Source organism: Emydura macquarii, unplaced genomic scaffold (assembly GCF_026122565.2).
Source record: "Emydura macquarii macquarii isolate MOO-44397 ecotype Brisbane River unplaced genomic scaffold, CSIRO-AGI_Emac_v2 contig_3506, whole genome shotgun sequence".
Taxonomy (NCBI): domain Eukaryota; kingdom Metazoa; phylum Chordata; order Testudines; family Chelidae; genus Emydura; species Emydura macquarii.
This window is the reverse complement of record NW_027133643.1, coordinates 4,104,954-4,128,298: the sequence shown is the minus strand read 5'-3', so window position 1 is coordinate 4,128,298 and position 23,345 is coordinate 4,104,954. Positions and strand designations below refer to the sequence as shown.

Below are 23,345 nucleotides of genomic sequence, written 5' to 3'. Positions count from 1 at the left end.
TCCTCTGGAGCTTGCCAGCAAAGCATCAAAGTATATGAAAATAGTTATGTATATTGTCCTTCTAGTTGGAATGAGCTGAAATAGTTAAGCTGCTTCTCCTTCCTGCACAGCACCTCTATCTCAATTAAATGCTTTACAAACTGTGCACATACAATCCCACTGAAATTCAGCTGCTTCTTCAAGACTGGACAATGGGGTGATGGAGATGTTTTGTCCAAAGACACCTTTGCAAACCCCTACTTGGAAGAGTAAAATGCCATATCCATGTAGAACCTTCATCTTTAAGTTCACCTGCCTTGTAAACTGTCTATAGAATGTAGTGCTGAGGTAACTGACTGGAGGCTGAGAGTCTAAGAAGGAGTGGATCTTTAAAACATAATGTTTAGACTCCTTAGTCATTCCTTCTGGCTGCATAATAGACTTCTAATCCATTGTAACCTTTTTAAGGCTGCTTCCTGTGTGCCTCTGTAGAAGGTGGTGGGAGCATGGGTGCCCTAAGTGGCTTTCATGGGATGATGTCTGATGTATACCAGCAATTTGTACTAGATTCACTGGGGCATAAGCAGTTCATGTGTGAACTTGTTGATATCGAGGGATATTAAGGGATGAGTATTCAGACACTATTCTCCCATTTCTTTGGATTGAACACAGGGACGTAGACATCTAGAGACCTGTGTTATGGGTGAAATCATTGGTGCAGAATTGGAGGCGCGCGCACATGCGCACGCGCACACACTGCTGAAAAATTGTCTCTAATTATCCAGTTCCTGGATAATCTGTGCCTTTTTGTGGACACACTTCTGCAGAGAAATGTCTTTTGTGTTTTGTTTTTTGGAGGAGTGTGAGGGAAAGGATTATTGTCTAGGGAGAGGAAAGGCCACTAGGAAGAAAGATGAGACACTTATTTTGCTCACTGTCTGCATTTGTGGCTTCTGCAGTCCCTCAATTCCCATGCTGTCCTGGCAAAAAGCACAGCAAAGATTCATGTCTGTGTTAGAAACCTGCAGTGCACACACTTCTATGGAAAGAACTTGGACAGCAGCACATGACTTTATAGCAAAATACCTTACATTCTGCATCAATGTTTTTGTCCTCATTTGAGCATAAAATGACTGCTAACTTAACAATAGCCAAGTCCAGCCTATGCCTAACCAGCATCTCTGATTACAGCAATACCAAGATGCCATAAGAACCCATAAAGCAGGGAGAAAAGTGAATTTTGCTGAATTACCAGTTCCCCCTGGTAAGTATGTATATGAAGCATCCTATCACCAACGTTACCCTTATTTGTTAGGACCCAGAGGACTTCTGGCAGTATTGCTTCAGCAGCCCATTGAGCTCCTCCTCCTGTTTCACAGTGAGAAGGCTGGCTTGGCTGTATGACAGCACTGAAGATTACACTGTAGAACTGCTTATTATGCTTGTTAACTTTTTCACACGGTTGCATATTCTTGGCTGTTGACCTTGTCTGTTAGGAAGTGTGAACATTTGAACAGCTCTCCACGTGGCCTTACTCAGACAAGTCAGAGAGCATGATTAAACAATAGGCAAGCACTTGAGCGGTTGCTCCCTGCCCCATCCACCAGGCCAGCTTGTGGGAGGGGAAGCACTGGGAGTATTTGCTCTTAGTTTATTTGCAGGGAGTTGTGAAATCCCTGGAGATGTACTAGCAGGTATTTCCAGCCCTACAGTAGGCATAAGTCTATTTCAAACTATCAAACATACCTCGCAACACCCCTATGAGGAAGGTCAGTGTTGTTGTTCGTACTTCAGCTGGGGAAATTAAGACACAGAGAGGTGAAGTGATCATGCATGGTCACATTAAAAGTCAGTGGCAAGGCCAGGAATAACTCAGGACTGGGCCACACTTTCTTTTTCTGTTATCTTTAGTATAAGGAATGATCCTGCATTCATAAAGGGATGAATAAGAAGGCCTAACAGGAATTCTTTGTCTCTAACTTCAACTATTCTAGATCTCCTGTCCTGGCATTTATGTCACATTCACCATTGTGTATCTGAACACCATAATATCACTCCTTTGATCATTATTTCCAGCTTTCTTTTTCCATGGGAGGTACTTGGCACAAGAAACTATTTTAATCCCTGTGCCAAGTTTTTTTAGGTAGCTGTGGTGATTTAAGGTGTTTTAAAAACCCCCAAACAAACACACCCACAACTTGTGAAATATTTCTGGTTTCTTATTAAACGTCAGTGTCTTTAAGAGGAAATTCAGCTGTGTGTTTAAACCAGTGGGAAAGTAACATTATTCCTAAACTACTTCACACATGTTGGCTATTTAAATATTTTCTAAACCAGGGTTTTTAGGGCATGTGACTTAGGCCAGGTTTGTCAAACATCCAGCCCGTGGGCTGGTTACGGCCTACCAACCTTTTTGGTCTGGCCCTTGGCGGCAGAGCATGCTGCCACGAGATCTCGCGGCGTTGTACTCCCTGGCGGCATGTCACACTGCTGCAAGATCTCGCAGCATCGCGCGACGCCGCCAGAGGGTACAATGCTGCAGCATCGCGCGCGACACCACCAGAGGGTACAATGCTGCGAGATCTCGTGGCAGCGCGCGACGCCACCAGAGGGTACAATGCTGCGAGATCTCGTGGCAGCGCGCGACGCCACCAGAGGGTACAATGCTGCGAGATCTCGTGGCAGCGCGCGACGCTGCCAGAGGGTACAATGCTGCGAGATCTCGTGGCAGCGCGCGACGCCGCCAGAGGGTACAATGCTGCGAGATCTCGTGGCAGCGCGCGACGCCGCCAGAGGGTACAATGCTGCGAGATCTCATGGCAGTGTGCGCTGCCACAAGATCTGTGTACTCTGGCGGCAGCGCGTGGAGCGCTGTGTGCGTGAGATGCAGCGCTCCAAAAGGCGTGAGAGGGACAGTGTGCTCTTGGGGCATCGCGCAGTGCTATAATTCTTAATCATTGATCAATCCTTTTAATCGTAAAATAGTAGTAGTTGTAGAAGTGAATTTACTGCAGTTTTTAATATCGCTGATATCTAGCAAATAAAATACAATACTACATAAAAATGGTTGTGCCTAGTATTTTGATTTATGATATGTATGGCCCACCTGAAGTACATTTAATTCAAATCTGGCCTGCCTTATCAAATGAGTTTGACACCCCTGACTTAGGCCATATCTACACTAACACTTGTGTCAGCAAAACTTTTGTCACTCGGGTGTGAAAAACACACTCCTGAATAACATTAGTTTGCTGGCATAAGTGCTTGTGTGCGCAATGCTATGTCGGCAGGAGATGCTCTCATTTAGCTGGTTTATTATGTTGATGGGAGAGCGCTCCCCCACTGACATAACGTGGCTACCCAAGCACTGTTACAAAGGCGGCACAGCTGTATCGGTACAGCAGTGTCACTGTAAGCTTGTAAGTGTAGACATGGCCTTGCACAGGAACAGGTAAGTATTAGACACCCACTGAAACCAGCAATGTTGTGCTAGGTGCAGTGGATATTTGTGTGCATTTTACTGCATTTGAACTTTGAAAAGTGCCAGACGTAACAGCTTTGGAGACAGAAATCCTCTGTTTAGTCATGGATCAGGTGCTTCACAAGCTGCTCTGCAATATGCCTCAAACCCGCCCTGTCCCCTGGAGTAGCCAACTATGGGGTGAGAGAGTAATTTGGTCACTTGGCCTGTGTGCTGAGACTAATAACAAGGATGGTTTTAGCAATGTGAATGCCACTAAATAGCCATCTTATAGTGATAACTGTGGGTCCCTACTGACCCAGCCTGGATTTGAACTGGTGACTTAGAAATTAAAGACTTTGTCTCCCATTATCAAAGCCATTTAGTCCCCCTGAAAAGGACAGAAAATAGTCAAAAGAATTGTAATGGGTTTAACGTTTTTTAACTACTATGGTGCTGCTTTTGTTGAAACTGCTGAGCTGCAGTGAGGTATAGCATTGCTGTGTGGGTGCTGATGTTCTGGTAGCGCATATGCAGTAATAATTATTGGGGAAACAAGGTGTAACAGGGATTGAAAATTACTCAAATTATGATTGGCTACTCAGGCCGAATTCTGTGACTAAAAAGCACAGCTAGACTGAGAAATCAGTGCAGGTCTAACAGTCCAATAGTTTGTGAAATATCATTGCCAGGAATGTTTAATACCATTGGGAAAGTGAAAATATTAGCTTTCAAATAGTGCATAGCGTTTGTCTTTCCCTTTTGTGATTCATGAGGCATTGACTCCTAAAGTTATGTGGGAAAAACTGTTTCCTAGTTGTTGGATGATGATAAATGCTTTTGGAACTATTGAGCTTTTCCAAGTACTGATCCTGAACGTATGATGACACAGAGAGAGAGACTTACATCCCTGGAAAGGGTGAAATGTACAGAACTCAGGGTTTGTTTTATTGGTTGTTTTGAACCATATCTCCTTCCTCCTCAGGATTCCCCCCCATTCCTGGTGTAGCACCCACAGATGGTGACAGCACAATAGCTGCAGTGCTGGAAAGCACCAACCATCTGGCTAACATGGAGGAGAAAGAGGATGAAGAGGAGGAGGAAGAGGAGGTTTGAATTTTTTACCAATATGTATAATTTAAAAAAAAAAAAAAAATCTTCTGGTGGGTGGAGAAGCTGCTGTTGGATTTCCAACTGAGTGAGGTATTGCAGTAAAATTCCTTCATCTGGAAGCCTGAAGTGTACAGGATTCCAGTCTCTTGTGGGGACAGTAAGAATTGGCTGGCAGTGTAAATGTGGGGAGAACTCTTGATGAAGTGGGAATTTCAGAGAGTACATCCTACCTGAAAGACTTAGAATTGTTTTAAAAGGATTTATGGGACCATAATTTGGCTTGCCTTTTTTCCTTATATCTGTTTCCTTGTATCTGTTTATATGTGGGTTTTGTCTTCACAACAGAGACAGTTGTTTGGTTAGTCCTCCTGCACAGTCCCTTAGCACTCAGAAGTTGCCTCCTGGTGGCTCAGAATTTTGTACGCTCATCAGGATGCATGGGGCTTACATGCTGTCTGGCACCTACCATAAGATTTTGGGTTGGTTCTTTCCACTCTGTTTGTTATTGACCAATTTGTTTCATGTTTTCAAGTGGAGTGTAATTTTTAAATGGTGAAAAATACCTTGACAATTTTCTTTTCCTGCCTTTCTCTGTCTCTCTTCCGAATCAGTACCATGTTTAATCTATTTCTTGTCCTAGCAAGCATCCAAATCTGGCATGACATCATTCTTAGGCTGTGTGAGTTAAAGTAGCAGGCCGGGATCTTTTGCTGCTCTCAGTGTAACAGCAGAAGGCTGATGTAGTGGACTGTGCTATTAATGTTTTGTGTTGCCTGAACCTTGTATTAGATTTTATGCATTTAACATTGTTCTTTTTACCATGCTAGAGCGAACCTCCTACACAAGCCCCAGTTGCCAAGAAGCCTGCTCAGTTGCCTGAGAAGCCAACACAAACTGTTAAGCCAATTATGGTGCCATCTGCTGTAGCCCAGGAAGAGCACTCTTCTGAGTGTGTGAAAAAAGCCACATCACCATCCACCCCTGTAACAGCACCAGACAAAGCTGTATTGAACGACCATCTCTTTCCAGCTGGTAAGGATAAAGAGATGGTCACTCCCATCAATCCACATGCCATTCCACTTGGACCAAACATTCTTAATATTTTCTTAGAGCTTTAGGAAAAAATACTGCCTGTAGACATGAACGTGTGGCTCTGGTTCACTTCAGCAGGAACCCCACTCCATATGCTTGTTGGGGGTGCAGATCCAAACCAGTTGTGCAGGTTTGTTTCTGGGAGGCAGAGTGGGTGACTAGAAAGAGGATGAAAGTTCATTAATTCTGATAAAATAAATTTATTGAGTCACAGTGCTTAACTGAGGCATCTCTGCTGACTATGGAATGCAAAATGAATTCACACAAGCTTGTTGAGCTTCCTAGTCCAGACGGTTGATTGAGTGCAGTATCTTGTGTCTTACAGTGATTAATGGATACTATTTCTCTACTTCTTTCTATTTGAGGATCTCAAAGTGGCTCACAAACTGTAATGAATTAATCCTTATTACCTTCCTGTCAGATCAGTAAATACTTGTCTATACAATATTCATTTTACTGTGGGGAAACAGGCACAGTGGTTAAATGACATGCTTAAAGCTGCACAGTAATCTTGTGGCTGAGCTGGGAATGGGACCCAAGCTTTTTGATTGCCAGTGCTGAGCCTGAATTATAAACCCATTCTACATTTGATAGATTCTTCAGACTAAAGCGCAACGTTCACAGAGCTCCTCTGGCCAGTTGTGTAATGGAGAACTTTTTGTGAGTGAGAGAGTATTCCTGATGCCATAGCAACTAGCTCACACCATCCTGTCTTCTGGATGAAATTCTGTGGCCTGTGTTATGGAGGAAGTCAGGCTAGTTTTTCAGTATGGTGCCTTAAGCCTTAAAATCTGTGAATCTGCATTAGGTTTGGCCTCCCCATTTTAACTGCTATAGCTGCAATGTTAATGATCATTTAAGTGTATAAATGGAGTGCCTCAGTCGTAAACTCTCAATTATGGAATTGAGGCTCCTTTTCCTTTCATTAAAATGTTAAGATAATACCTGATCTCTCCAGCCCTGCAGACTGTTGTGTTATGTAGGGCTTATCCACAAGTATCTACTTTGTGCTCTAATTGTTCTAAAGTAGAAAAGAGTACCAGGAGCCTGGATAGATTCACCCTGAAAGAGATACCAATATCTTGCTTTGGTAAAGCTAGATCAAGGTAGCCAATGTGTGCCCTGCACAAGCCACGTGTGGTCCCCAGAGTCACAGTGCCGCCTTCAGCTATCCGTACTTCACACATGGAGCTATGGCTGTCAGAGACAATGTGGCAGCATGCCACGCTCATCTTGCTCTGTATGTGAACTGGTTTTAGGCTTACCCTTCAGTGGAGCCAAAGCTTGGGCATTCTTGAGCTGGATGAAGAGAGCAGAGATGCATTTGGAAAAGGCAGTTTTGTTTAAGGCCTGCAATGCCTTAATGTCTGCAAAAGCACCCACTATGAAAGATGGAGGGGGAAAGGGATAGCAAAATGTTGTTCAATCCACTCTCTGCAGATCCTTCTTGAAGATATGTTTTCCCTCTCTAAACCCCACTGTGTTCTGGCTGCTTTGGCTCATTAAAACCAGGGAAAGCAACCTTGTCTAATTGGTTTGGATTTGGATGACTGGGCAAATTGCACGCAGCAGCAATGCTGCCAACTCTACTGTGAGGATGGGACTAAATGTCAGTCATTCACTGTATATTCTTTCTGCTGTTAATAGTGCCATCAGCTTGCTCTGTGTATTTATATGGTGAGAAAACTACCTCCTGCAAATGTGTAATTGCATTTGGATACTGCAGTGGCCGGGCAAGTGTAAGAATCTAGGGAAATAGAGGTAGTTGACACACTGAACACTTCTTCCTTCTATGCCAAGAAAAGTATGGAAAATGTCAGGATATGGTGCATGGATCATGTAAATCAATTCTTCCGGGATCTTACAACTGTACCAGCTGTTCATGGATGGGTGGAGGTTGACCCAAGAAGTAGTAGCAGGAAATAAAACACAGGAAAAGAGATTAGCTATGATGGTTGTGGTCTGAATATGCCTTCCAATGCCTCTTTTGTCATTGAGGTCAATGTGTTTGCTTTCTCAGGCAAGTTGAGAGAAAAGTATTTGTATAGAGAAAGTATACAATGTCTGCATGTGCACACATACAGATTACACATCCCTCAATTATCAGGTGTTTTTTAGAAGCTAGAACTTGGAACCAGGAGTCAGCTCAGGTTTTAAATTCAGTTCTGCTATTGACTTTCCCAGCTCTGCAGTAGCCTTGCACAAGTCATTTAACCCCTGTTTCTCGTCTGTAAAATGGGGACAATAATTTGTACTTACCTCACAGCTGTATTCTAATGCTTTAAATAAAAGTTTTTTGGTTTGTAAATTGCTTTGGGATTCCTTGATGGAAGGTGCCATAGAATTGGAAATTAGTAGTATTTTTCATACTAGTATAAAAGTGGAAGTATTCATGGTGTGACTGTTGCATATCAAACACGCAGGCAAGTGTCATCAGCTGGTACCTGGGCTTTGACTTTTTCCTTGGTGTAAATCAAACAGAATGAACATGGTGCATCGACGTGGTTACGTCAGATGAGTGTTTTTATATAGTTGTTCCTTTTCAGCAAGGGTACAACTGGAATTTCTGGAGAACAGAAAGAAGCAATACTTGAAGGCAGCAATTAAAGCAAAGCAGCAGAATGACCTTGAACAAGCCAGGCTGTATCTCAGAACAGCAAAGGACTTTGACCCACAGATTGAGCTGGCAAAAAGCGGCAAATCTGTTGATATTTCCAAGGTTAGTAGAGACTATACACAAAATATTCTGCTTTGCTCCTTGGACATCTCAAATGTCGAGTTGCTCGCATAAACCTAAGAATGCTTTAAAACTTAATGTTTCTCGGGTGAATTCAGTGGTGGTGAAAGGTGCCAGGTTGACAGCTCTAGAGACTGTTGCTTTCCACATAGCTACAGAAAAAGCAGTGGCAGTGCGAGCTCTACCCTTAGTGCCATTCCTTCTGCTCCCTTGTAGCCCAAATGTGCCTGACCCTGACCTGGAGGAACCACCTCTGTGGGGGGTGGAGAGTTTAGGCTCCATGACTCAATTGCTCACTGGCATCAAAGGTGCGAGTTTGAGACAGATAACTGTAATCTTAACTGTTGAGCTGAGACCACCAGTTTATTGCATAGGTAGTCATCACACAGTGGCAACTAACAGATGGATTGAAACCAGTGATCTGGAGTGAGATATGCCATATCCCTTTACCAATACCCTCTGCACCCACTGTCTCTGATTTTCTAACACTTCTTGCATCCCCTCTTGCTGCTGTTATTCTGCTTCCGTGTTTCTGCAAGGAACTCTTATGTGCTATGTTGTGTGATATTGTGCAGCTACCATCACCCCTTACAGATGACGAAAGTGACTTTATTTTCATACACCATGAGGATGTCAGACTCTCTCAGAAGGCAGAAGAGGTATACACCCAACTCATAAAGCTGCTAAAGGACCAGCATGAGGTAACTTTACCTTTTCCTTTCAATGCATCTTTATTTGTTAAGAATCCAGCGATGGAAGAAATATTTTGTATGCTTCATAGTTTTTCTTTGGATTTTGCTGGTGCTGTGGTCATGATCCCATCATTGTTTCTGTAGGATTTTCAGCTCCTATTTAAAAATACTGATTTTATATAAGCCTTTTGACCAGCATTTTTCAAAGATGGTGCTTACAGTTAGGCACCTAAATCAATGGCCTACTTTTCAGAGGTACTTCTATTTGAAGTCAGTGGGAGCCCTTGTGCTGTGCACTGCTGCAAATCAGGCCATTGGTTGAGGTGTGTAATTTTGGACACCCAAATTTGAAAACTTTAGTCTTAATCCTTAGGGCATACTAATCCTTGGGTGAATGCCATGCCAAAAACTATTAAAAAGTGACAGAAGGCAGAGGAAACTAAGCAAACACAGCATTTGGTTTTGTATTTGAGAGAGGGAGGAAATCACCTCTGGAGATTTGGGCAAACTGGGGGTTCTCTTTTCCTCTGTAACATGTAGGTCCTCAATCTGAAATCTTTCTTCAGAAGTGTGTACCATGGTATGATGATTGTTACTTGTTTTTTTCTGTTAATAGAAATGTTTGCAGTATTCCAAGCAGTTCATGCATCTGGGTAACATAACTGAAACAGCCAGGTAAGTCTGTTTCCACCATCTATATTTATCCCATCATGTGGTCACTTTTGTCCTGGGTCTACCCCTAAGCAGGGGCTGCCATGCTTTCCAGTACAAAAGGAGATTGGTATTTGTGGGCCCTTGGTCACTGATTTACTTGTGTGAGGTGGTGAAGCTGAGTGAATCAGTCTGTGTCTTGTACCTAATGAAATACTCTGTCTGCTATCCTTGGGTGGTCTCCACCACTGCTTTACAGGTTTGAAAAACTGGCACAAGGATGTAAAAAGGACCTGGAGATTCTGCAGCTTGCACAGGCCAAGGGGCTGGATCCCCCCAGCCATCACTTTGAGGAGAGAACTTTTAAAATAATAAGGTACAAAAAGTCAAAGGGTGTTATCGACAGACTGGGATGGGCTGCTAGTTTCCAGTCCATGTATGGGGGATTGAGAGCTTTAACTCCCATTGGAACTGACAGGAGTTTGTCACCCAGAACTGCTCCAGTTTCCCAAGAAAAGACTCCCAAAAATGTAAGGATTCTTCTGATTTATTAAGTAGCTATTTCGTAACTTTCATTTTAGGTTCCTTTATTACAAAGACAAATCCAGCTGTCTTCCCCCAACCCTTCCTGCTTTAACTATGTTTCCCTCACCCCCAGAATTGGTGTTTTTGAGGCCTATCTTTGGCATCCTTCACAATATTATTCGTAACCTAGGTCCAACACAGAACAGAAAATAGCCTGTCTGTTTCCACTTTGCCTTCCTGCTCCTCTTCAGTTCTTGAGTTGAGATTTATGTAGAAATAGGCTTTTCTATGGGACTCTCATTCCCCTTCATGTTTGCCAAGTGTCCTGTCTCCAAACTACAGCAGTGGAATCCTGGCCTTGCAGCGGGCTAGGAAATACCAGGCTGCTGGAGTGAACCTGTGTATTGTATCTCTTCCCCTCCCCCTCTCCAGGATATTTTCTGAACTCAACAGTACGGAAATGCATCTCATCATTGTCAGGGGAATAAACCTGCCAGCTCCCCCAGGTAATGAACAGGAAACATGCTCTGATGTCTAGCCTTTCTCTCACACCATAGGGGGGTTAGTGTGGGGAATGAGATTTCTTTGCCCTGGGGATAATATGGTGACTTGGAGCTTTTGAAAGCCTTTTTATTTCAGCCAACGTTAGCTCAGGCCCCCACGTTTCAGTTCAGTTCCAAAAAACTAAAACAAAATTCAGTTTAAACTGAAGAGTTTCATCTGGTTTAAAGGCAGAACCCTAAATTGTCCCAACTTTGCTTGAAATTGGGCCCATGTTCAAACTTCATGAGGCTTCAGATTTTGTTGTAAATATTTTGCATAGCTCTGAGATGGGTTGACTATTTGTAATCTCTTGTCAGCCAACCAGCAGGAGCTGTTCAAGAGCATTACAACCTCATAGCAACACAATTATTCTTAGGTCCCTTATTTATTATAGAGGTTTAATGGGTATTTATGTACACTCTCAGAACCAACTATAGCATTAGCAGAATGTTTGCCTTTGATTGCCAGTGTTCAAGCGGACGGGGTTTTCAAAAGCACCTTAAGTGACTTAGGTCCGTGAGTCCTATTTAAAGTCAATTGGATGCTTTTGAAAATTCCACTGTATATTTTGAATTCAGTGAACCTCCTATGTTGGCTCTCTGAGCCTGTTTGGATTGACGGATTGACTGTTGTTTTGCGCAGGTGTGACACCAAATGATTTGGATGCATTTGTGAAATTTGAATTTCAGTATCCCAATACGGTGAGTGTGTGTTCAGGCTTTTGCTGTTCCTTAATCGAAAACCCTGCATTACTTGCCAATGTTATCTTAATATCTCATTTATAGAGCCAGATTAAATTTAGAGGAAATGCAGGCCTGATAGTTCCCAGAGTTGATTAGTTGTAAATTCTTGCTATGAATTAAAACTGAATTGCAAGCGTAAGAGTAAACCTGTTTTTTAAACATTAAAAATAAACAGTCCCAGCCCTCTTAGATGCTTGTTCTAGAAATGGACAAGAAATTCTACCCTCATATAAATGCATGTGACTGGGAGATGTTCGGATCTCTGAGCACAGGATCTGGCCCATACAAGGAACCTTTTCTCAGATTATTTGTCTGTGTTTATATAATTGTTAGTAGAATTCAGTGTACTTTTGTAATTGAAACATGGACTGGGGCTTCTGAGACTTAGCTTTTCAGGTTCCCCTCCCTCCCTGAAGGCATAAATGTTGTTGGACCTTGAATAATTTCCTTTCCTTGAAAGTCCCTCCCCCCATACCTTTGAATACTAATATAAAATGATTTCAGCTTTATTTTGTCCTCTTGCTTTAGAAGACTATTGGTGCCAACCCCTCCTTTCCAACTATCTTGATGAGAATATCTGGGAATAGAATCATAGAAATGTAGGGCTGAAAGGGCTCTCAAGAGATATCTAGTCCACCCCCCCACACTGAAGCAGAATTAAGTATAGCTAGACTCATCTTGACAGATGTTTATCTAATCTGTTTTTAAAATACTGTTACTTTGCATACAGACTGCACCTTGCATTCAGGATTGATTTTTGGAACATGCTTTTGTGTGTGTGTGTTGTGGATTGATATGATATTGCATATAGATTTACCCCATGGGGTGGGATGGCCTCAAAGAAGCTGACACAAGTGGGGAGTCCGTTATCTTTCTTAACAGAAATGTGAGACAAATTAGGAAATGAAAAGTGAAGTCTGCCACTCCATCCTAAGTGCATAATACTATACCTCTCCCCCAGTTTGAGTGCACAGGGGCTTCCATCACTGTGAGATCCCTCCCCCACCAATATTTCTGTAACAGCATAGAACATTTAGCTGTAACTTTCTAGCTCTCCTGAGCATGTGATCATAGCCCCCGGGATTCTTTAAATATGCAAGACCTGATTCTTACCCCATGGTAAATGTGTAGTAACGCCATTGAAATCTATTGACTCACCTGTGGTGCAAAACTGGTGCAAAAAAGAGATTTGGGCTGGTTTATTCTCTGATCTGAGTTACATGGGTGTCAGTTTGGAGTCCAGTATACACCAGTATAACTGAGAACAAAATCAAGCCTGTATGTGTAATTTTGTAAGGAATCCATTATAAAGCCAGTATAGCTCTTTTTAATCTCATTTTCAGTGTTAAAAAAGCCAGATCACTATGTCTTAGACAAAAAACTAAATATACCTATTTCTCCTTCATAGCTGGAATCAATTTTTCAAAGTAGCTACAATAATTAGGTCACATTGTCCTTGTTCACTCTCCAGAGATTTTGTTTATATACTCTGCTTTGGGTTAAAAGTTAATTCATTTTGGTGGCAGAGTGATTGTCAGGGAGAATAATAGTTGGCAAATTCCCTGAATGATTTGCAATGGATTCCTTGTGCAGCACCAAAAGCTTCTGCCTATTTCAACTCAAGTAGAAAGAATAGAATTATAGCTTAGTGGAATGTGCATAGTTTGTCATGTATTGTAACAGCACCAGTTAGTAGTTTCATGATGAGTATGTTGAATCAGGTGTGGCCATATAGCTTACCTGTAGCATTTGTGTTTAATATTTCCTTTTGGCTTGGTCTGTATCTAAAGTTAAATTTGTTACCACAATGGAACAGATATTGGAATCATAAATGTGTCTGTGTCCTTTTTACCCTCGAAAACTGGCTATAAGTCAAGCTCTTTCTTCTTCTTTCTTGCCACTTCCTACTGGAGGTTGGAGACTTTTATAGCCTACTTCTAAAACTCATGATTGTGCACTTAATGCATACTGGTGTTTTCTAAGATTTGCTGATATTTGATCCATGTACCAATCTTTGGCCTTCCCCTTGGTCATCTTCCATCCACGGTCATTGCAAGGGTCATCCCACCAATACAACTCTCAGGTCTCCACTGTACATGTCCGTAGCAACGTAGTCTTGCTTCCCTCAACTTGTCTTCAGTTGGGGTGATCTGTATTAGGTCCATCACAACTTCATTTCATTTTTTTATCATGGCATGGCCAGCCATTTGACTATCTCAGTATCTTCATTCCGGTAGTGGAGAACATACTGATTTCTTTCCTGTAGCTGGCCAAGTCTCTGTTCCATTTATTAGGAAGGGTCACATTACAATTTTATACACTATACCTTTTAACTGTATTGGGATAGTTTTATCAGAGAGAATTGGGGTCAGCTCTCGCCATTTGCACCCAACAGCTTTGGTACGATGCGGGGCAACTCAAGCTCTTTATATATGTTTTTTTTAAAAGGGTTGCTGCTCAGTATTAGCAGTATTTTGCAACAAAGGTTGGTGGCTTTATGTAAATGGTGTTTTTTTTCCTTTTTTTAATAGGAACAAGCTCAGAAAAGTAAAACGGCAGTAATTAAAAATACCAATTCTCCAGGTTTGTATGTACTCTGAGAGCTGGGGTGAAATACTGCACTTTAAAACCTCTTTGGAGTACGGGCTAGTCCCACAGTGTGAGCCGGGTTGGACGAGCAGACTGATTTTCTCTTCAATTACCAGAGGCCTTGTCAGAGTGAGCCCAGCTGCTGTAGGAGTTGTACTTTTTGTCCCTACTCTCCCTCACCCAGGACGGGGAGCTGTTGTTCGTGTAATTTATTAATCAAACAATTCTGTTGTTCAGTACCACTGAGCCTTTGCTACATACAGTAGGTTCATCTACTTTAGTTAAAATAAAATAAAATACAAAATTAAGGATGCATAAATAATGCACTTACAAATCTTCAGGGATCACACTTTTTCCTTTCTGCTCATTTGTTCCTAGAGTAGTGACTGGATGAGCCTGACTGATCTTGTTAATCATTTGTATTGAGCTGCTAATGTTAGAAATGTTGTCTACACAGCACAGCAGATCTTAAAGATGATTAGTGAAGGACTTCTTAGAAATTGGGATTGTGACCCTTTTTGCTACTTCCTTTTTTCCAAAGCAAGTTTTGTGGGTTTTTCCCCTATGTGTTTTTACCTTTTTAAAATAGCAGGAATGTCAAGTCCAGTCTTCCTAGATTCTTGCAGGAGGACCTAGATGTCTCAGAAACATGTGTATTATAAGCCCTCACCTTAATTGAAGGGGAAGAGACACTTAATCTTTAACAAAGGTGGTTCTTCAAGTGCTTGCTCATGTCCATGTCCATGGTCCAATGCCCTGGCAGTACTGGAATCTGTGGGGGTTCCCCCCGGTACCAGCACCCCATTCCTAGCAGTCGTTCTTGGTAACAGAGTGATGAACTGAAGTGCCATCCCGACCAGCACCAGAACCCGATTCGGGCTCAGACTACAGTACCAAGACTCAGCTGTAATCCGGGAGGGGACCAGTCCAGCACGGGAGGAAGGACCAGCCCCTCCCCTTATGCTGGCCTTGTCCTCATCCTCCCCAGATAAGGTGGTTGCGGGCCTGGCAAACCTACTACCCCCGATGACTTCAGGGTTTATCAGGAGCTCCTTAAGTGGGTTGCTACGAACCTGTCTGGAAGCTGAGGAGCTTAAAGAGCCCACAGCCTCATTATTGAACATTTTGGCTGCAGCGGCCCACTCCAAAGTGGCCTTGCCTGTCCATGAAGGGATATTAAAGTTGGTTAGAACATTGTGACAGGACCCTTCTTCTCTGCCCCCCACTTCTAAATGGGCTGAGAAGAATTAAGTCCTGGCTAAGGGCTTTGAGTATATAAGAACATAAGAATGGCCATACGGAATTAGACCAATGGTCCATGTAGCCCAGTATCCTGTCTTCCAACAGTGGCCAATGCCAGGTGCGTCAGAGGGAATGAACAGAACAGGTAATCATCAAGTGATCCATCCCGTCGCTCATTCCTGGCTTCTGACAAACAGCAGTCCTTGCTATCTGGCTAATAGCTGACGATGGACCTATCCACTATGAATTTATCTAGTTATTTTTTGAACCCCATTATAGTCTTGGTCTTCACAATATCCTCTGGCGAGTTCCACAGGTTGACTGTGTGTTGTGTGAAGAACCACTTCCTTTTGTTCATTTTAAACCTGTTGCCTATTAATTTAATTTGGTGACCCCTAGTTCTTGTGTTATGAGAAGGAGCAAGTAATATTTCCTTATTTACTTTCTCTACACCAGTCATGATTTTATAGATCTCTCATATCCCCATTTATTTGTCTCTTTTCCAAGGTGAAAAGTCCCAGTCTTACTAATCTCTCCTCATATGGAAGCTTTTCCATACTCCTAATCATTTTTGTTGCCCGTTGCTGTATGTACTCACACCCTCCTCCGCGGTCCCTGGTGGTCTCAGCCGCTAATGAAAGAGTCAGGCAAGGACAGATGAGTGCCACCTCAAGAAACAAAGATGCCAAAAGGCTGGATTTTTTTTTGGCAGGAAGACTTATTCAACGGCCAGCCTGCAGCTTCATATCTCAAACCAGCAGGCATTGCTGGGGAGATAAGATTTCAGTGCCTGGGAATCTATGGCCAAGTTCAAGGACTCTCTGCCTCAGGAGTCAAAGGAAGAATTTGAGGCCATCCTGGAGGAAGGCAAGGCGGTGGCCAGAGCCTCCCTCCAGGCAGCCTTAGATGCAGTCAATTTGGCAGTCAAGACAATGGCATCAGCTATCTCTGAGGCTTTCCTCTCGGCTTCAATCATCATGGCAAAGTGGAAACGCTTCACCTGTTGGACATCTGAACGGAACCTTTATCTGGCTCAGTCTTCACTGCAATCCATCTTGGAATATCTGCTCTACCTAAAGCATCAGGGTCTGGCGCTGTCATCGATCAAGATTCACCTGGCAGCCATCTCAGCCTTCCATCCTCTAGAGCAGATCAGCCCCTTGAGATGACAGTCAAGTTCCTCAAGGGCTTAAAGAGGCTCTATGCATGGTCTGTAACCTGGTCCCTCCCATGCAATCTGAACCTAATCCTTTCAAGGCTTTTGAGACCCCCCCTCCCCCCCCTTCAAGCCTATGGTGTCTTGTCCTCTATTACTTCTTTCGTGGAAGGTGGCCTTCCTTGTGGCAATTGCTTTGGCCAGAAGCGTTTCAGAAATCAAGACCCTGATTTCAAAACCCCTGGTGTTCTACAAAGACCAGATCCAGCAGCATCCTCACCCAGCCTTCCTTCCAAAGGTGGTGTTGCAGTTCCACATCAGTCAAGACGTTTTTCTGCCTGTCTTCTTTCCAAAGCCTCACAGCACTGATGAGGAAAGGGGGGTACGTACTTTAGATGTTAGATGAGCCCTAGCCTTTTACATTGAAAGGACTAAGCCGTCCTCAGGTCTACACAACTTTTCATCGCTGTGGCTGACAGGATGAAAGGTTCCCCTGTGTCATCTCAGAGAAGCTCGCCTGAATTACCACCTGTATCCAAGCTTGCTCCGAGCAAGCGAAGATCCTGCCTTCAGCTATTGTGACAGCTTATTTGACGAGAACCCAAGTGTCATCAGCAGTTTTCTTAGTGCAGGTCCAATCCAGGACATCTGCAGGGCTGCAACATGGTCATCGATCCTTACCTTCGCGTCCCACTATGCCATCACTCAACTGGCCTGGGATGATGCCAGTTTCAGGAGAGCTGTGTTGCAATCAGCACAACTGTGAACTCCTAGCCCATCTCCAAGGGCACTGCTTGTGAGTGACCCAATATGGAATGGACTCAAGTACTCAAGAAAAAACGATTACTAACCTTCCATAACTTTTGTTCTTCGAGATGTGTTGCTCATGTCCATTCCATGACCCACCCTCCTACCCCTCTGTCAGAGTTTCCAGCAAGAAGGAACTGAGAGGGCAGGAGACTGGTGGCGCCCTTTACACGGGTGCATGTGTGTGTGACCGCAGGAGGTGCCAGAGCTGGCCCTACAGATACCACTGAGGGAAAAATCTCCAGCACCAGTGCATGTGACACACACGCATACCTAACATGGAATGGACATGAGCAACACATCTCGAAGAACAAGTTACAAAAGGTTAGTAACCGTTTCTTTTTCTTTTAATCAAAATATTCGTTAACTATTTAAGTTAAATAGTTGTCATAGAATCTTCCAGCCTAAACCTTAGTTTCTAATATAAAAAAAAAAGGAGGGGAAAAACACATTTAAAAAAAAAAAAAAAAAAGATCCTTTAAGGCTCGCGCTCTCTATATCATAAAGAAGCAAAACAAGCCCAATTCTTTTTCCTTTGCAGGTCAACTTTAAATTCGTATCCTTCTGTTTACCATCTTATTCCCCCTGTACCAGGTGCCATTTGAATTCCGTTTAGTTTCCAAAACACTAGTTGATTATTGGGAGTAATAAACTTTGAGGTTAAGATTCCAAGCTGTTTTTTTTTCCCCCTGTGGTTTAAAAGCAACTACAGAAATCACGTTAAAAAATCCAGATCCCTATTTTTTTAGCCAGGTACTCTGGATTTACATCAGTGTGGTTGAGATTGGAATCTGTCCCCTTGTTTCTATCTCTGATGTTTCATATCTACCCTGATGTTTCACCAGCATAAATAACATCTCCCATTATCCTTATTTTCCTGCACTAATCAGTTTTTTCTCTTTCTCATTTTGGATCTTTATCTCTTGTGCTCCAGGAAGGATCGTTTGTGGCTAAAGTACAGTGCTAGGAGACCTGGGTGTTCTATTCCTGGCTCTCCCACTGATTTGCTGTGTGACTTGGGCAAATCACTTAACCTTTTCTACAGATGAGTTTCCCCATCTATAAAGTGGGGTGATGATAATGGGTGTTATGGGATTTAATTCATTAACATTTGAAACCACTTCCGTGATAGAAGTTGCTATATAAGTGTGAAGTGGTATTGTATGGGCCAAGCTGAGGTAGGCTGAAAGTTCTGAATGCAATGTGGCCATAACTGAAAAAGATCTAGTAGCTTAATTTGATGATTTTCACATTTTTTCCCTCCTGTTTTTAGAATATGATCAACTGTTTAAGTTGATCATTAACCGAAATCACAGAGGCTTCCGAAGAGTGATTCAGACCAAAGGAATTAAATTTGAAATATTTCACAAAGGGTAAGTCAGTGGCTTATTCTCCATCCTGACCTAGTAATGGTTAACTTATGGGGTAAGAGAGCAACAGAATTGTTTGTAATTTAGGAATAACACTCATGTAATTTGCCTTTCTTCTGTTGAGCAGTAAACAGCTGTCCAGTTTCATGCTACCGTGTCTCAGGATTACCATCAAAGAGTATCACCCTGACTTTCCTTACAAAACACAGTAAAACCTCACTAATATGCACTCAGTTGTCAATTACTGCATTCTACCAGTTAACAAGCACTGACAAATACAATTTAAGAAATCAAAGATACAGCATCAAAATGTGTTTCATTCATGTTGCTTTAACAAGGGTTGCCTAGTTTGAACTATTTGTGATCATTCAGCTCATTCTACTAAATGTTGTGTGGAGTAACTTTGTAAAGTAATGAAATCTGAATGATATGGCACCTCACTGCAGCTTTCGGCTACAAGATCTTTGAGATGTATGGTGAAATCATCAGATTTGTGGATTATTGAGGTTCTGTTGTATCTCAAGTTGAATAGAAGACCAGCTTTGGCTCTTGCTGTTCTGTCTGTTTCACCCACACATGAACATCTAATGGCAAATCACTTATAGTAAAAGGGATGATAAATACTTGCAAATTATAATACTTTGCAGTTCTGTAGTGTTTCTATCTAAGGATCTCAAAGCACTTCTCAACCATTACTAGTGAATTAAACCTTACAGCATTCTTTGAGGTAGGTGGCATACTCTATCTTATGTGGAAACTGAGACATAGCAAGGTTTGAATGACTTTCCGAAGTCACAGCTATTCCAGGGTAGAGCGAATCCAAATCTAACTTCCTACCTGTGCTTTAACCAATAGACAAGGCTCCTTCTCAATAACATACGAGATGCTTTTTTATTGCTATGAACAAGTAGCTCAGATAATACAGGGATGGGGAGCCTTAGAAATATCTAGACAGACAACATATGAGAAGGAAGTTAATAATTTGAAATGTTCAGAGAAAAAAGTCCTAACTCTGGGCTCATTTTGAATCCATTAGTACTGGAGTGATATAGATTTATTAATCCTGAGGTTAATTATGACCCATTATTAGACTGAGATGTTGGATAATGTGCTTTTCTTCTTTGAGTGCTTGCTCATCATGTCCATTCTCAAATTAAGTGTTTGTGCACCACATGCACTGGTGCTGGAAATTTTTCTCCTAGTGATATCCGTAGGGCCGGCTGTAGCGCCTCCTGCAATGGCACGCACATGCACCAGTATATAGGTGCCACCGGTCCCCCTCCCTCTGTTTCTTCTTACCACTTGTGATGATGCTGGGAACACTCTCTTGCTTTGCAAGTACTTTCAATAGTGATTTCAATTGTCTTTGTGTATATAATTCTAGTTTTTTCTGTTAAATAATTTTTTAGAGTTAATTATCGTTAAATGTAGTCACCCTGAGACTGGGCATGCCCTGTCTCTGGGTTTTAAACCCTACACTTCATGTAAAAAACCTATGCCAATCAGCAACCCGCAACAGAGCTGTCTCAAGTGTTTGGGAGAGGCCCACTTGCAGGAAAAGTGCAAAATTTGCAAAGGATTCCAGCCCTGTACCAAAAAGGACCAGGATATTCGGTTAAAGACTATTTTAATGGAGTCAGAACTTAGACCGGCATCGGAGCCGAGCCAGCTGAACCTGGGACTGAGCACGTCAGCCTCTTTATGGAGTGCTCCCCAGGCACCAGCATCATCTTGGCACCAATCGACCTCCCCGGTGCCAAGGAGGAAGCTGAAGAAGACTAAGTGGAAACGGGGTGTTCGTCAGCACTGAAGAGGGACAGAAAGGGCTTGGGAGATCAAGTGAGACCTGAGTCAGGCCACTGGTTACCAAAAACTCCCGGAGAGTCAGCTATCCTGGTTCTAAGCCCTAACCCAGACCCACTGCCGACTCCTGGGAGTGGCAAGGGGCCACGTCATCTGGCAATCCCCACAATGCCAGAGACCTTCCAGGCCATCAAAGAACTGTTGGCTCTAATGGTGCTGCAGATGCCTTGAGAGAGAAAACCCTTGCACTGGGCCTGGCACCGTCATCGTCATCCATAGCACCTTCAAGATGGAAGCTGGTGATGAGACCCCTACAGGGCTCCCCAATGCTGAGGCACTGTTCTCCGGTCCGCAAATATTCTCCAGACTCATGGTACTTCCATGAGGAATGGCACCAGCAGCAGTCGGTCTCAACCTGCCAGTCTCTGGTTTCCCGGCACCAACCTTCAGAGTACTGGCACAGATCTCCGGCTTCCCAACCCCAGTTGGCCGAGCCCATGCAGGAAACCAAAGAACAAGAGCCGGTCATGAGAAGCGGGGCATTCAAGCTCCCGGTACCGCTCTCTGACACTAGAGCATCTGCACTCCCTCTATGGGATGGAAGGACCATCGGCCTTGGCTCCCCCATGGTCGTCGAGATGCAACTCAGACTTGAAGATGCTGGGAGGTGATCCTGCTGAAGGGACAATTCGCAGCTGTGAGCTACCCCATGGTGCCCCTAATGAGAGTATGGCCACAAGGCTCATGGGCCATCCCATGGCAGTTTTGGAACCTATGGGGCTTCCACCCGTCCATTGGTTCATAAGAGCATTCCATGTCTAGGACCTCGATACCAAAGACATCAGCGGCAGCTCTCCCAACACCATCCTTGGATGTCAAATTGGACCAGCAGAAAAGCTTGTCAGCGCAAGGGGCTACCCCAGCAAGGGAGGAAGACCTGGACCCCCTAACCTCTGCTGATCTCTTCCTCCTCCTCCAAGGCTGTAGTGGGACCATCGGCGACTGTCCTGCTGGATGATTTCAGAGCCCACCAAGAGCTCAAACGGGTGGCTTCCAACCTATGGCTCAAGATGGAAGAACTAAAAGAACCCGTGAATGACCTGTTTGGCATCCTGGCAATGGCAGCCCCATCCAAGGTGGCCATCCTGGTCCACGAGGGTGGGATAAAGCTGGTGAAGACGCTGTGGCAGACCCCGACCTCCCTACCACCACCATCAAAGTGGGCAGGAAAAAAATATGTTTCCACAAAGGGGTTCGAATATCTCTATGCCCACCCCTCCTGGGATCGTTGGTAGTAACAGCAGCCAACAAACAGGACAGGAAGGTCATATGAATTCTACCCCAAAAAACAAGGACTCAAAAAAGCTCAATCTTTTTGGGCGTTAGGTTTATTCCATGGCTAGCTTACAATTGTGCATATCTAACCAGCAGGCCTTGCTAGGTAGATATAATTTTAACATCTGGCAATCATTGAAAACATTTGCGGACTCCCTGCCACAAGCCCCCAGAAAGGAATTTGTGGTGGTCATGGCCGAGAGGATGGCAGTAGCCAGGGCTTCCCTACAGGCAGCTTCAGCTGAGGTTAGTCCTGCTTTGAGCAGAGGGTTGACCAGATGACCTCCTGAGGTCCCTTCCAACTCTAATATTCTATGATTCTATATGCGACGGATTCAGCAGCGAGAATCATGGCATCCACAGTCACAGAGAAGGGCATCATGGCTCCAGTCATCTGGCCTCTCATCAGAAGTCAAGCAGTCCATCCAGGACCTCTCTTTCAACAGAGCAGCCCTGTTTGCAGACCAGACGGACTCTAGGCTACATGGACTGAAAGATTTGAGGGCCACGTTGTGCTCCGTGGGGCTGTACACTCCATCGCCTGCTAAACGGCACTTCATACCCCAGCAACTACACAGATCTTGGAGCCAGCCTAAAGGAGACCCCTATAGGAAGAGAAACGGGGGGCATAAGAAGCACCAGGGACAATCTCCAGCCACAGCCTCCCACTCAGGCTCGAGCCATTACCAGCTGGGGGGGAAAGCATTCCTTTTGAAGGTGCGCCCGAGGGCAGGCTACCAGCCATTTCCCAAGATCTAGACCATCTACTGTTTTTCTCACCATCTTTCTCCATTCCTTCTGGCGTGGGCTGCAGTAACATCAGACCGTTGGGTCATTGGCATAGTAGCTTCTGGGTATGCCCTTTAGTTGACTTTGCTTCCACCTTCCCAGTCCCTCTTCATGGACTCCTCTCATGAGCAACTTCTCGCTCAGGAGGAGCAACGCCTCTTTACAAGTGGGAGCCGTGGAAATCATTCCTCAAGGATGGATGTGGAAAGGTTTTTATTCCCGGTACTTTCTAATACCAAAGGCAAAAGAAGGCTTAAGGGCTATCATGGACCTGTGAAACCTCAACAAGTACCTCAAAAAGTTAAGTCTCGCTAGTCTCTATTATCCACTCACTGGATCCAGGCGACTGGTACACTGCCCTCGATTTAAAGGACACATATTTCTGTCTTCCAGGGCCACAGGAGGTTCCTGTATTTCATAGTCAGCAAGCAACATTACCAGTTTACAGTATTCCCCTTTGGCCTGTCGACTGCACCTGGTGTGTTCACCAATTGCATGAGGTGGTTGCGGCCTGCCTCAGGCGGCAGGGTATACAGTTCTTCCCTTACCTGGACAATTGGCTCATCAGGTCAATCAAGGATGCAAGTCCATCACAGCGTCGAGATTGTCCAGCTTACCTGCCAAGCGTTGGGCCGGTTGATAAACAGACAAAAGTCAACACTCATCCCAGTCCAGAGGATAGAGTTCCGAGGTACGGTCCTAGATTCCACCATGGCCAG

At 43.8% G+C, this 23,345-nt stretch overlaps 1 protein-coding gene across 4 annotated transcripts in view; it reads left to right on the top strand.

Moving 5' to 3' along the window:
• CC2D1B (coiled-coil and C2 domain containing 1B) overlaps positions 1-23,345 on the top strand; it is a 56,469-nt gene that overhangs the window by 20,660 nt on the left and 12,464 nt on the right. For 3 of the 4 annotated variants that reach the window (XM_067535535.1, XM_067535536.1, XM_067535534.1), the window contains 11 exons: positions 1,171-1,243; positions 4,425-4,549; positions 5,380-5,584; positions 8,191-8,363; positions 8,957-9,082; positions 9,690-9,748; positions 9,984-10,100; positions 10,682-10,755; positions 11,435-11,493; positions 14,067-14,118; positions 18,603-18,702. In XM_067535535.1, the coding sequence (XP_067391636.1) occupies positions 1,171-1,243; positions 4,425-4,549; positions 5,380-5,584; positions 8,191-8,363; positions 8,957-9,082; positions 9,690-9,748; positions 9,984-10,100; positions 10,682-10,755; positions 11,435-11,493; positions 14,067-14,118; positions 18,603-18,702 (1,163 nt within the window). Of the gene's footprint in view, positions 1-1,170; positions 1,244-4,424; positions 4,550-5,379; positions 5,585-8,190; positions 8,364-8,956; positions 9,083-9,689; positions 9,749-9,983; positions 10,101-10,681; positions 10,756-11,434; positions 11,494-14,066; positions 14,119-18,602; positions 18,703-18,826; positions 19,804-23,345 lie in introns of those variants that run through there. The other variant, XM_067535537.1, reaches the window with a different exon arrangement.